The sequence below is a fragment of the Sturnira hondurensis genome, unplaced genomic scaffold (assembly GCF_014824575.4).
Source record: "Sturnira hondurensis isolate 20B ecotype Veracruz unplaced genomic scaffold, ASM1482457v3 Scaffold0020080, whole genome shotgun sequence".
Taxonomy (NCBI): Eukaryota; Metazoa; Chordata; class Mammalia; order Chiroptera; family Phyllostomidae; genus Sturnira; species Sturnira hondurensis.
In genome coordinates this window covers 2769050-2783741 of record NW_028092711.1, presented here as the reverse complement: position 1 = coordinate 2783741, position 14692 = coordinate 2769050, and the positions used below count along the sequence as shown (strand labels likewise).

Sequence of the window (14692 nt, the reverse complement as noted above, 5' to 3'; positions counted from 1 at the left end):
TTCAATTGAAAAATTGGTTGGCAAAGGTTTGATGCTTACATAAAACACCTTAGTTGAGAGATACATCTATAGGAGATACTTTCTTCAGGATGTTAAGTTAGTAACTTTTTAGCAAAATAGCTATGGTTTTGTATAAGCACCAAAAACATGGAGCCCCAGAAACATTTCACCCAGTTCTTGTTCCTTTGAACTTGACCACTGTATGTGTCATAAATCATTCAAACTGATTCCTTCTTCAAAAGGTGACAGATCAGATCATTAGCTTCATAATAACTTATGCTTATTTTTCTTTCAATTATTATATTTTACATTTGCTTAATGTGTTCATCCAGAACAAGTTTATTCCTTTTTGTGTTATAAACATACTAACTTTGTAACATTAGCTGTCATTTTCAGCTCAGAATGTTAAGTCAGCATGTGTTTGGAAGACCTTCAATTTATCGAGTATTGCAAGTCTCTGATTGTTCTGGAACATCATCTGATACCTGTGGACTTAGTTCAAGGCCAGCTTTTTTTTTTAATAGGATGAACGAATGGTTAATTGTTTGCTTTGATCACTCAAAAGCATGACCTCACCATGTATAAAAAGTCTAGCTGCAGTTTCTAGTCAGCAACATCCTTGCCTTTCTATTCAGGTTCTCCTCCTCAGGTTTGGCATTAGATTTGCTAAATGATGACCATATTTTTGATCTGGGGGATTGTGATAGCGATGTGCTGCTGTTTGTGGCTTATTCTTGGAATGAGGAGAAGGTAAAAAAATTATCTTTAAACTGAATCTAAGTTCATTCAGTTAATGTTTTTTAAAATTCATTGTTATAAAATAAATTCGGCTTTCTGTACTTACACTAACATTTTCCTTAATTTTCTTCTCAAATTAAAAAATTAAAAAATTTTAAAGTGGTATCTTTTAAGTTATATTTAACAAAAGATATCATGGCAGTTTTCTTTTTAGCATTGGCATATCAATGGTAATGCAAAAATGTACAAACTTGTTAAACATAATTGATGGAAATTTGTGAGGTCTCTGTGTATGTTTGTGTGGGCATATAAAGAGGAAGTCTGGATTAGTAAAGATACAAGTGGTAAGTGGGATCTGCAATGAAAAGAATTTCTTTCTATCATGTGGATCAAATAGATGTTCTAACTAAATAAATTTTCTCCTTCAGCTTGTTCTTGTGCATGGTAGAGACTCAGCCTAAGTGTAGATGAGAGCAGAGAGCCTGCACTGATCAATCTATTGTGTTTTTTTTATTAAAGATATTTGACCATGATGAATTGGGAAACTGCTACATGTGTGTGACATCAATTTTATTTGTATGTGTCATTTATTTATAGCTGGTTCAAGAAAGCAAGAAATGCAAATAGAGTCAGGTATATAGACATAGTTTAACTTTTGATTGGCTCAAAGAATATTCATGGGGAAGGAGTGGATAATATGTAAATATTCTCTGTGGCGTCAATCTGCAAAGGATAGAATTACCCACAACATACCTTCAATTAGGTAGATTGTTTTGTGTTGTATACCTTTTACAAGGATGTTCTGTCCCTTAAAAAGTTTTAATTCAGGCCTGATGGTTTCTAATTTTAATTCAACTACTTATGTTTGAAAGAAGAAAACAAAAAATAATTCTTTTATGCTATGTTATTCTATCAAGAAGGATAGTGGTTTATGTTGGGAAATAAATGTTTGTATTAAAAAAATTTTAAATTGCATGAAAGAGTATTGAATTACAGTAGATGATTCTGTCAATACTTAATTTTATTTTATATGCTAATTTCTCAAGTGAGATTCTCCTTAACTATCATCACAGAATCATATCTTTAAACTATGAAGATTGTGAAAACTGCAATTCTGTAATCCCCTCTGTTATTCAGTATTCTATATCTTTAAAGAAAACAATATTACTTAGGCAAATTATGCTTAGGAAGAATACTAATGCTAGAATGTATTTTGATCTCTGTATTGAGCGCAAACATCTTGTTGGTCTTGTTCATCCTTGTATCCTCACCATTGGGAAAAGTGACTCCCACACAGTGGACATTCAGTAAGTGCTGCGGAATGTAACCATGGAAGGATGAGTGGGTATCGTAACCATTTCACCAACATCTTACCAGATTAATATAACCCATTATTTTAGTAAAAGATCAGGGCCCCATCAAAACTAAAAAGTATCTATAAACTGTAGAGCTTTGAAGTTTGAAGTCGATAGTAACAGTTTAAAAACCTGGTATAAATATAAAACTGTGTAATTTTTCACATCTATCATATGTTGGTGTCTTAAGAAAAACGGGTGAACCGCCTCTGGAGAATGGGCTGATCCCATACCTGGGATGTGCTCTGCAGTTTGGTGCCAACCCTCTCGAGTTCCTCAGAGCGAATCAAAGGAAACACGGTCCTGTTTTCACCTGCAAACTAATGGGAAACTACGTCCACTTCATCACAAACCCCTTGTCATACCATAAAGTGTTGTGCCATGGAAAATACTTTGACTGGAAAAAATTTCATTTCACTACTTCTGCAAAGGTAATCACTCTTGTTTTTATACAGCATTCTGTTTATTTTCTACTTTTTAAATATGCCAGTCTACTTAGTTATTTTGAGATACTTTGACTTAGAGATATGAAAGAGTTACCCTAACATGAACATTCTTGGGAATATAATCAAACTAGACATAACCTTTACTCATTATTTAAAAAGTCAGAATAAGTATAGGTTTGTCGTTTCTTAAGCAGTTAATGAAGGTGAAATCAAAATTAAGTATTTTACTGAGTCCGATGACACTGTATGAGTAAGATAGGTACAAACTCACCCATGTCAGCCATGTATGTCTACACAACACCCAGAGTGCATATGGTGAGAACTTAATATTGAACAATTGTTTTCCCACACCATGCCACAACTTTGTTTAGTTTTACTAAGGAATTGACCAGATATTTTGGCATCACTTACATGTAATCTAAGAGGCACTTTTATAGAGAAAATAGTTACTGTATTTTGCTGTGTATAATGCACACATTTTTTTCAGAGAAAAATAAGGATGCACATCATACATAAGTAGTACTAATTCCATATCTATATAAATGTTTTTAATTCTTTTATTTATGCGTATGCATTAACTCTAGAAAGCAATAATGATATCCATATGTTCAAAAATAAATGCTAAAATTCCTTTATAATACAAAACAGTCTCTAAATATAAATAAATAAATAAATAATTGAATTAAAAAATGAAAATGAAAATCTTTTTCTTGAAAGTTTGGGCCAAAAACTTGGGTGCACATTATACATGGCAAAATACGATAACCAACATTAACAGTGTGTCTGCCAGGAAATATTAGACATGGTGTCTGCCTCTAAGTAAATTAAAATCTGGTTAAAATACATCTACAAAGAATATAAAAGAGAACTAATGATTAAAAACCATTTTTGATTAGTGCCGAATTTGCCACATGCAAATAACTGCTTTAGCATAATAAAAATAAACAGACAAATAGAGTGGTTGAGGTAAGTCTCACTGAGGAGCCGAAGTTTAACGTGGCCATAAAGGAAGGGTATAAGTTGGTCGTTTATTAGAAACTGCTACAAAACTGTATGCAGAAAAGGCAATTTCTATCCCTCTTTTTAAACAAGTAGACATTTTAAAAATGAAACGTTTCCACTTATCAAAGTATCTAATTTGTTTTTCAGCCATTTACTAGCACTGGGTCAGGTTTAATTTCTTTTCTTCACATGTTTTGTTTACCGTCAGGTATTTGGGCACAGCAGCATTGACCCAAGTGATGGAAATACCACTGAGAACATAAGCAAAGCTTTCGTCAAAAATCTGCAGGGCGTTGCCTTAGATTCCCTCACAGAAGCCATGATGACAAACCTCCAACATGTCCTGAGACCTCCAGTCACTCCTGAATCAAAGAAGTCTGCCTGGGTGACAGAAGGGATGTATGCTTTCTGCTACCGAGTGATGTTTGAAGCTGGGTATTTAACTCTCTTTGGCAGAGATCTTACAGAACAAGATGCACTCATCCTAAAGAAGCTTGACAACTTCAAGCAATTTGACAAAATCTTTCCGGCCCTGGTAGCAGGGCTCCCCATTCACGCGTTCAAGACCGCACACCAAGCCCGGGAAAAACTGGCAGAGGGCTTGAGCAACGAGAGCCTGGGAAAGAGAGACCACATGTCAGAACTGGTCAGGTTCCTGAATGACATGCTCTTCACCTTAGACGACATGGAGAAGGCCAAGACGCAACTCGCTGTTTTGTGGGCATCGCAAGCAAACACCATTCCGGCCACTTTCTGGAGCTTATTTCAAATGATAAGGTAAGCAGCCGCTTGTTCAGTTCTTTCTTTCTTTCAGAAGAAGGCAGAAATTCAACTCTTAAACGCAATCATAAGCAGCCATGACTGGGAAACCTGTCTTACAGAAGCAGAACTTCCCAGGGAGAGGAACGCACTGGTGCAGGGTCCACTCAGGCCACCTGGGCCCAACGCCTTTGCTCTAACCCCAGGCTGTTCATCATGACACCAACTGAAGTCCATGAATTCGGTCTTTGTCATCACTAAGATATATTCAAGTGACTAGTGACTTATGGACAACGAAGGGGCAGGGCCTATGCCTTGTTCATTTGAGCATTAACAGTATGTGTTTTCACTCAATTAGTTGTCATACTGTTATTTTTGAAAAATGTTTCTTTATTGATCTGTAGGGAGAGAGAGAGGAAGGAAAGAGAGGAAAAATGCCAGTTTGTTCTTTCACTTATTTATGCATTCATTGGTTGCTTCTTGTATGTGTCCTGATCAGGCATCAAATCTACAACTGTGGCGTATTGGGACATAGCTTTAACCAACTGAGCGACCTGGTCAGGGCCTCTGTCTTATTGTCTATTTGACCAAATATCATAGCTATGGATCCATTATTCTTGATGGGATTTAGCTAGATTTTGCCTTTTAAAATTGCATGTCACTAAAAACCAACCAAAAAACTGTATGTAACATGTTACTTTACATAAACATGATTTATTTCCAAAATGTTAGTGTTTTGGAAATTTGACATTCAAATAATTTATTGAATTATTACAGTTAAATTGGATGTTTAGTATCACATAGACACAAAATCACTATTCCCTGGGATTGAAAATAGCAAATTTCCTTCGACAGCTGATAGTTTTGTGCCTATAATATAAAAAAATATTGTCAAAACAATTTCAGATTTAAAAAAATTATGAATCTGTCTCAAATGCTCAATGTCTTTCAGAGTTTTTACTTGAGAGAGCTCTGTCCAGAACAAAATCACATATTTACAGTAAGGTTGCAGCATCGATTTAATGTCATGTAGCTAATAGTAGCCATTTTATGGTAATCACATAAATACTTAACAGACATTAAACATTTCTGAGAATCAATGACCTATAATCACATCATGTAGATTTCTCATGGTGGCATTGAGGCGCCAGTAAATTTCAATGCATTAAAGTTTACTTTGACATATAAAATGAAGTAGCATTCATTTCTCAAGTCAATCGATTTTTCTTGTCGGTTACTATGTAAATTACTAATTTGACCTTTTAATCTTTACTAGAATCATTCATGAAAATCTGGCCAGTTTTACTTCTGCATAGCCAGACCCTTTTAAGGTAGCTATTCTTGCTGATACACAAGGACTTATACACAATTACAGAATAAAATTTAAAAAGGAAAGGAAATATCCCCTTTCCACCTTTTCTCTGGTATTTTGATCATCTATTTACAAGATAGAGGAAAAGCCTATGTATTTGCAATTTTTTTGGTACAGAAAAAAACTATTTGCTGTACATCTTCTGTTTTCTTTTCATTTTTAATAGGAGCCCTGAAGCAGTGAAAGCAGCTACTGAAGAAGTGAATAAAACACTAGAGAATGTTGGTCAAAAAATCAGCTTTGACAACAAACCTATTTGTTTGAATCAAACGCAACTGAATGACATGCCAGTACTAGGTATGCATAACTGACTACATTCATTTCATTTACTGCTTCCTGCTAACAGTAATTGTCAGGATATATTATGCACTTGCTTGTTTTAGGCTAAGTATTTCCCATGTGTTGTCTCTTTTGATCTTCACAGGAACCTATCATTAGGGACTGTTTCCATTTCTTTATAAAGAGTAAGGAAACTGACACTCAGAAGCTCAGTTCTCCTGTCCCATGTGGACTGGAGAACCAATTAAACATTAACGTGGGACTCTAGACCCCACACTCTCAACCATTTCTCTGTACTTCATACTGTCTCTTTTGTTATTGCTCTTACACTAATTTTACAATTAATTGGGAGCATATTATTCATTTTCACGAAATAAAGGGGAAAAAAGTACCATTGAGAAACCACAATTAGCCCTGGCTGGTGTGTGAGTCAGTGAATTGAGTGCTGGCCTGTGAACCAAAAGGTTGCTGGTTCAATTCCTGGTCAGGGCATGTGCCTGGGTTGCCAGCCCAGTTCCCAGTTGTGGGAGTGAGAGGCAACTGATTGATGTTTCTCTTACACAGAGATGCTTCTCTCTCTCTCTTTTTCATTCCCTTCCCCTTTCTCTAAAATTAAATAAATAAAAATTTTAAAATAATAATTTGCATTTAAAAAATCACAATTAGATGCATGGGTTGAAGGTTTTTCTTATTTTTTTTTAATATTTTACACAAACACACAAAATGTAGGTTTTTATAGTAAGAAAGAGTTTTCTTTATGTTTTTGTTAATTTTTAAAAGATTTTATTTAATTTTAATTTTTAGTTTTAGTTTTTTTATTATTTTTTTAAAATATATTTTATTGATTATACCATTACAGTTGTTCTATTCCCCCCCTTCAATCCCCTCCACCCACACCCTCCCTCCCCCACCCTTCTCTCCCCCTTAGTTTATAACCACGTGTCTCAAGTTCTTTGGATTCTATATTTCCCCCACTATTCTCGCCCTCCCCCCTATCTATTTTCTACCTCCCATCTATGCTATTTTCTGTACCTTCTCCCCCCTTCTCCCCCTCCCACCCTCCTGTTTCTAACCTTCCATGTGTTCTTCATTTCTATGGCTCCACTCCTGATCTAGCTGTCCTCTTGGTTTGCTTTTGTTTTAGGTGTGGTTGTTAATAACTGTGTGTTTGCTGTCCTTTCACTGTTCATATTTTTCATCTTCTTTTTCTTATATAAGTCCCTTTAGCATTTCATATAATAAGGGCTTGTTGATGATGAACTCCTTGAACTTGACCTTGTCTGAGAAGCACTTTATCTGTCCTTCCATTCTAAATGAAAGTTTTGCTGGATAAAGCAATCTTGGCTGTAGGTCTTTGGATTTCATGACTTGGAATACTTCTTTCCAGCCCCTTCTTGCCTGGAAGGTCTCTTTTGAGAAATCTGCTGACAGTCTGATGGGTACTCCTTTGTAGGTGACTGTCCCCTTATCCCTTGATGCTTCTAGGATTCTCTCCTTCATTTTGGTCTTGGCTAATGTAATTATGATGTGCCTTGGTGTGTTCCTTCTTGGGTCCAACTTCTTTGGCACTCTCTGAGCTTCCTGGATTTCCTGGAAGTCTATTTCCTTTGCCAGACTGGGGAAGCTCTCCTTTATTATTTGTTCAAATACATTTTCCACTCGTGGCTGTTTCTTTCCCCCTTCTGGTACCCCTATAATTCGGATGTTGGAATGTTTAAAGATGTCCTGGAGGTTCCTAAGCCTCTCCTCATTTTTTTGAATTCTCATTTCTTCATTCCTTTCTGGTGGGATGTTTTGTTCTTCCTTCTGGTCCATTCCATTGATTTGTGTCCCCATTTCCTTTCCATCGCTATTGGTTTCCTGGATATCTCCCTTCATTTCAATTAGTTTAGCCTTCATATGTTCCTCTAATTTGTGACTTTGTTCCTCTAATTTGTGACTATAATCTACCAGTTCTGTGAGCATCCTGATAAATAGTGTCCTGAATTGTGCTTCTGAGAGGCTGGCAATTTCTTGGTCACTTAGAGTTATTGGCTCTGGGACTTTGAGTTCTTCTTGCGCCATCTTTCGGGTTGTTCGTGCCTGTTCCATAGCAGGATCAGAGCCCTAAAGTGTTCACTAGAACAGGGCAACTAAGTCGCTGGGTTGTGACGCTGTATGTGGGGGCGGGGTCAAAGAGGGACTATGGCGTCCTGTCCGCCGCCTGCCGCCACGGCCCTCACCGGTGCCGCAGTTGCTGCCGTCACCGGGCCCACGGGTTTCATCCCACTGCATGGGAGTGTGCCACCACCGTCAGCCCTCGCCCCCTGGGGCCTGCGTGATCTGTCTCACTGTGCGCGAATATGCACCCGCGGTCTGCCCCGCACCCCAACTGGTTCCCGTCTGCCTGCGCGCCTGGGTCGGGGGCCCTGTCCTGCCCGACCTTGCTTGCTGCTGGCTCCGCCCCTCTTACCGTCCCATTGAACGGTTAGATGTAGTCGGACTTCCGTATAATTCAATTTTCTGTCCTTTGGTTGTGTCTTTGTTTCTCCAAACCTTTGTTGTATTCAAACTTGGTTGTGGGAGAAGGCACAGTGTTTCCACCTATGCCTCCATCTTGGCGGAAGTCCCTAGTTGTCAGATTTTATTTAATTTTTAGAGAGGGGAAGGGAGAGAGAAAGAGGAGAGAAACATCAATGTGTAGTGGCCTCTGGAGCGCCCACTATTGAGGACCTGGCCTGCAGTCCAGGCATGTGCCTCGTCTGGGAATTGAACCAGTGACCTTTTGGTTCACACGCCAGCACTCAGTCCACTGAGCCACACCAGCCAGGGCTGTTTTTGTTATTTCTGACTATAGGAAAGAAACTAGTGTATGCTTTTATGGACAGTGTGTGTTAGTGGAAGGGACCAGGAGTCCAGAAGCATAGGTTCCACGTTGCGCTCTGTCATGGGAGACCTTAGACATGTCACCACTTCTGGGGCCCTTACTTTTCTCCTTTGTAGAATAAAGTGCTGACAGGTTATGGTTTTACACACCGTCACGTGAGGAGCACCCAAACACGACAATTTGAAAGGGCAGAGACTGGAAGGACAGGCTAAACCTTTTCACTAGGTTGTCACGTTTTAGCTAGTCACAGGGAGGTTCTTTTTGTCCCTTTACATCTTTACCAGGCAGCGAGTGGGGCCTCACCGTGAGGTGCCAGGCAGTACAATGAAAAAAAAAAAGGGTCTTGTCAGCACTGAACTGAAGTTGCATTAACCATCTGGCCAAATAGTTCTATACTCAAATACTATCAGTACATTACAGATCAAAAGTGATAAACTTAGAATAATTCACATAAAACAGATTTACTGTTTTTGCCGATTGTGTTAGATGTCTAGTGACAGGTACAAACAAGAAGATTATTTTCCCATAAACTTAGAAAGTCTAGCTCCTATGGACGACCGAGAAGATTATAACTGTATCAAAAGATTATTATTAACTCAGATTATCAGATTAAAAAATACACCCAGACACAGCTGAATCATTGATCCCAGCGTAGTAGTAACAGAAAACAGCTGGGAACTTTGTGTCCAGCCGGTTTCCCACAGCCTGCTCAGCTCTGTGGTTTGGGCTGCCAGAAGTGTTTCAGATTCTATATCAGGTGGCCTTTAAATACTTACTTTGTTTTTCCTTTTGCCCTCCCGCCCTCCCTCCCTCCCTCTCTTCCCCTGTCCTTCCTCCCCTCCTCTCCTCCTTTACAAATATTTAGATAGTATCATCAAGGAGTCTCTGAGGCTCTCCAGCGCCTCCCTGAACATCCGGACTGCTAAACAGGATTTCACTTTGCATCTCCAGGATGGTTCCTATGACATCCGCAAAGACGACATCATAGCTCTGTATCCTCAGTTAATGCATTTAGATCCAGAAATCTACCCAGACCCTCTGGTAAGTGCCTGTTCATCAAAGTCAGTATCCAGGTGATATCTATCCAGATTGAAATAAAGAGGAAACTTACCATTACAGGATTGACTTGATTATTGAAGTCATAGGGATTGTCTCGTCCATTATGTCAAGGATTCATGTATTTTGGACAATCTGGACGATGGTCTGAAGTTTTTATTTTTTTCTCTGATATTTGCCGTCACATAATCTCTGTTAGATTATATTTGCAGTCATGATAATAAAGCTTCTGCCTTTCCTATTCCTTGGAAAGTGCCTGCTCCCAAATTCAGGAAATTAGAGGCTCCTAGTGTGTTATCCGAACCTTCTTTCTGGTTCTGCCGAATCGAACTCGTCACCCAGGCAGAGTGGGAGGCATCCCCAAAGCTTCCTCATCCCTCTCAGTTCTTGTTAAACTCCTGTTCCTCATTACTTTTTGATTAGTGGTGGGGGATTTGTTCAACTACCAATAAATTGACACCACCACGAACCTGCCTCCAGAAGTAATCACTGGGGACAGTAGCTGGGGTCACAGGGTGCATGTAAAATGAGGGGGAGGACCAGACAGCCCAGGTCCATCCCCAGACTTACCTTTGGAGCCCAGCGGAAATCTGGGTGGAGGGATCCTTCCACTCCAGATTTAAAAAAAGAAAATTATTCTTTGGAGCTTCCAGGTCAAAGAACAGATACATTGATTTGAAACTAACTTACAGGTCTGTTTTCTTTGTATTTTCATTGCAGACATTTAAATACGATCGCTATCTTGATGAAAATGGGAGGACAAAGACCACCTTCTATAGCAATGGACTCAGGTTGAAATATTACTACATGCCTTTTGGGTCAGGAGTGACGATATGTCCTGGAAGATTGTTTGCTGTGCAGGAAATCAAGCAATTTTTGATTCTGATGCTTTCCCTCTTTGAACTAGAGCTTGTGGAGAGTCACGTTCAATGCCCGCCTTTGGATCAGTCCCGAGCAGGCTTGGGCATTTTACCGCCGTCACATGATATCGAGTTTAAATATAAATTCAAACATTCATGAATACATACATGGTTGGGGAAAAGAGGAACTTAGAGGACGCGACGAATTGCGGAACGTCTCCACTTCTCTGTCCCTTTGGCAGACGCGTGTGTTGGTAGTGGAGCTGATTCCGCAGGTTCAGGTCTGTTGGCAGAGACGTGCTTGCGAATCTGAACGCTTTGGTGGTGGTTTCCAGAAGCCCTCTGGGACCGCGTGAATGAAGAACACTAGTTTCTAGAAGCCTTATAATATGTTTTCACTTGAATAAGTCAATGAATGTTCGTGGAGCTTGGGACTAAACTTCATTATCTTCAGAGGGAAAAAAGTCTCTTATTTTCCAGAATGAAGATATTCCAATGGGCAGAATATTTTTTCCTAAGGAAACTGCTTTATTTTTATGAAAACCACTCGGCAATTGTGAAGGAGTTACAGATTCACGTTTTAGTGAAACTGCATGGACTTTTGTCTAGATGTAGAACTCTTCAGGTATAGATGTATATTATTAAGGATATTTTAAAAGATTAAATTATGCTTTTTAATGAAAAGAAAACATTGTTCAGTTTTCCTCAGATCCAGTTTTTAGGGATTAAAAAATGATGATCTGTTATTCAGAAAACATTAAAATGGTTTTAACATTTTCCCTTTATGCTTTAATTTGTCCAAGGTCACACCATGAGTCTGGGACTAACCAGGACCACAATTTACCGGGCCCATCTGAGTCACTAACACACACACACACACTGCCCTTTCTAGGGCAGGGATGAGAGAGGGGTAGGGAGAGACAGGGGTGAAGCCAGGGGTGCAACTGAGCAGGTCGGCCTCGGTGGACAGGATGAGGGCCCTCCCCACTCACAGCCAGCCCTACCCTGCCCACCACAGGAAGCTAAAGGAGCTTCAAGCACATGAGGAGAACCTAAGCATGGTGACTTAGGCTGTGGAGTCACTGAAGGCCACCCCGGAGAAGGGGGCAAGGCTGCCAGGGACGTTCCTTCCCCTCCTCAGTGTTGAGGGGTTCAAAGTCAAAAATCTCCAAGACACTTTCTCTGTCCCATCCTCACCCCTACACACATTTCCCCCCACTCCTTCCCTCTTACAGGCCTTCAATGCCCCTTACCTGCCTGCCATTGGGTCACCCTATTAGACCTCCTGTTCTCATCCACACCTGCCTCTCCTCCAGTTCCCCTAATAATGGCATTTTCCTCTTTCCTAATAGCACTTTTTTTCTTCTAAGGACTTTTCTATACACTTTCTCACCTGTGTCCTGGGAGGTCGGCTGCCTTGCTATTGCAACCCCCACTTCAGAGTGTTTAGGGAATTTCCTCAGAAAAGGCCAGCCCCCACCAGCTCCTTGGTGGTGAATCTGTGAGCAGGGCCCAGGTTTCCAGGCCCCACAGGCCCCCAGCTGGTGCTGTCCCCTCAGCTGCATCCGGTGGAGCTCTCCCAACCCCTGCCCAGCGCTGTTCTTCATTTCTCTCCCACCTCCCTCCCACCACCATCTGTCGTTCCCCTGGGCTCGCAGTTCTGACACCACGACGAACCTGCCTCCAGAAGTAATCACTGGGGACAGTAGCTGGGGTCACAGGGTGCATGTAAAATGAGGGGGAGGACCAGACAGCCCAGGTCCATCCCCAGACTTACCTTTGGAGCCCAGCAGAAATCTGGGTGGAGGGATCCTTCCACTCCAGATTAGGCTCTGCCCCCAGCTCCCTCTTTGGCCTCTGCTGACCCCTTCTTGTGATGGCTTTTCCCATTGCTTCTCCCCTCTCTGTGTATATTTGGTGTGGGGGGCCAGCCAGGGAAAGCACGAAGAGTCGAGGAGTCAGGGATAGCCTGGGCCCCACTTCCTGCATCCTATCGTTCAAGGACAGGAAGCTGAGAACGCCTCCCTCTGATGGTGAGAGAAGCTGAAGGACTCATCTCCCCACACCCTAAGGTGGTGGGGGCTGGGAAAGGGTGGATGGAGTCAGGAGACAAGAGGGACACAAAGACCCCCTTCATCAGCAAAGGCAAGAGATAGGTCAAGTGAGGAACCCAAGCCCAGAGAACCCTCTCCCAACCTAGGGGTGATGGTGGCTGGCATGCAAAGGGGCTCCTCAGACTTTGACAGAACTGTGGTGATGACTGGGATCCTGGGTTTCTCCGGAAGGTTAAGTGCACCCTCTCCCTGCAGCCTCTCCCAGGCTGTTCTAGGCAGGTTAGGGTGCAGGTGCAGGAGGACATGTCTTCTCCCTGAGTTGTCGGTCCTGTGCTTCTGACTCTCCATTTCTGCCCATGGCAGTCACCATGGCAACGGGGAGTGTCCCTCTCCCCTCTGCAGGATTCTCAATGCCCATGGGAAAACATTAAGAAGCTGAGTTCCTGGGACTCCCCACACCACACCCTGCCCTGACTGTTTTTCCCTGGGGAGGGTAATTGTGGGAGGGCACAGGGTGCTAAGCACCAGAAGGGGGCCTCTGTGCCTGGGGGTGGGGGACTGGCTGGGTGAAGTCATGGGAAGGTGGGCAGAGCTGGGCGGCCCCATACCCCAAGCTGATGAGGACTGGGCCACTGCGGGCTGCAGGGGAGGGGTGCCGCTGGTGCGGAAGGACTTCACCTGCAACAGCCGACTGCGGCTGAGGACGGAGCTGGCCCTGGTCTTAAATGTTCAAAAATATTCTCCTACGATAAACTACAACAATTTTGTTCATTATTCATTTCTTAGAAAATCAACATACATTCACTCAGAAATTCCCATCATATCTCACAAAATTCATTAAAGGTTTTTACCTTGTCTTTTCATATTGTCATGGAATTACCACTTACATAGGTTCTCACATCAAGAAAATTGAACTCATTTAGATGTGGTTTAAGATGAATGAAGTTCTATTTCATAGCAAATGGTTTGAAACTAAGTTTCTGGTGTAGCTTCTTAATCTATTTCATATTGTGCTGGAGGCACCCATACATCTTTGTGTATCTTTATTCCTACAGAGCACGGGTGGCCTTTGATGGAACTGTAGGCCAAAGGTGCCCCTCCACCTGTTTTTGTGTAGGTGGAAAGCCAAGATTGGTTTTTACATTTTCATGTTTACTTAAAAAAATTGTATTTATTTATTTTAGAGAGGAAGGGGCAGGGAAAGAGAGGAACATCAATTTGTTCTTCCACTTATTTATGCATTTATTGGTTGATTCTTGCATGTGCCCTGACTGGGGATTGAACTCGCAACCTTGGTCTATCTTGACAACACTCTCACCAAGTAAGCTACTTAGCCAGGGCCTGGTTTTTACATTTTTAGATGGTTGGGGGAAAAAATCTAAAGATGTCTTGACATACAGAAATTCTATGAATTCAGATTTCCACAACTAGAAGTAAAGTTCTCTGGGGACACAAGCACACCCTCTAACTCGTGTTCTTTGCTAGGGCTGTTTTGACAATGCAATTGCAGTGGAGACCATGGTGCTGCAGAAGCCTCCACTAGTCACTACATGGTCCTTCACAGGAAAGTTTGCCCACCCCTGTTGTACGGTAATCTCAAAACCTATTTCGTGCTATGCTTTCGCCAACTTAACAAAAAGCACTAGTGCGTGAGATTTTTTTTCACCTTTGGAAAAGCATGTGAGAGGACTACATTTAAAAAATACAACACATATGATTTTCTTGTAAACAATCTTAGCTTAAAACTTTATTGAAGGCTAAATCATTTTATTTAGGTGAGATCTTTATTGAAACAAGGGCCTACAATTAAGAAAAAATTATAATAACCTGCTATAAAATCAAATAGGCCTCAAATATATATATATATGGCTAAATGTATTCAGGGTTCCTGTGAACCAGGTCCAG

At 41.0% G+C, this 14692-nt stretch overlaps 1 protein-coding gene across 1 annotated transcript; it reads left to right on the top strand.

Moving 5' to 3' along the window:
- Window positions 1–587: 587 nt before the first annotated feature.
- Window positions 588–11437, top strand: CYP7A1 (cytochrome P450 family 7 subfamily A member 1). Its single transcript, XM_037028585.1, has 6 exons — window positions 588–750; window positions 2284–2524; window positions 3750–4318; window positions 5839–5969; window positions 9683–9858; window positions 10594–11437. Exons 1-6 carry the CDS (start codon window positions 671–673, stop codon window positions 10891–10893), a joined length of 1497 nt encoding a protein of 498 aa, XP_036884480.1. The 5' UTR covers window positions 588–670; the 3' UTR covers window positions 10894–11437.
- Window positions 11438–14692: the final 3255 nt, after the last annotated feature.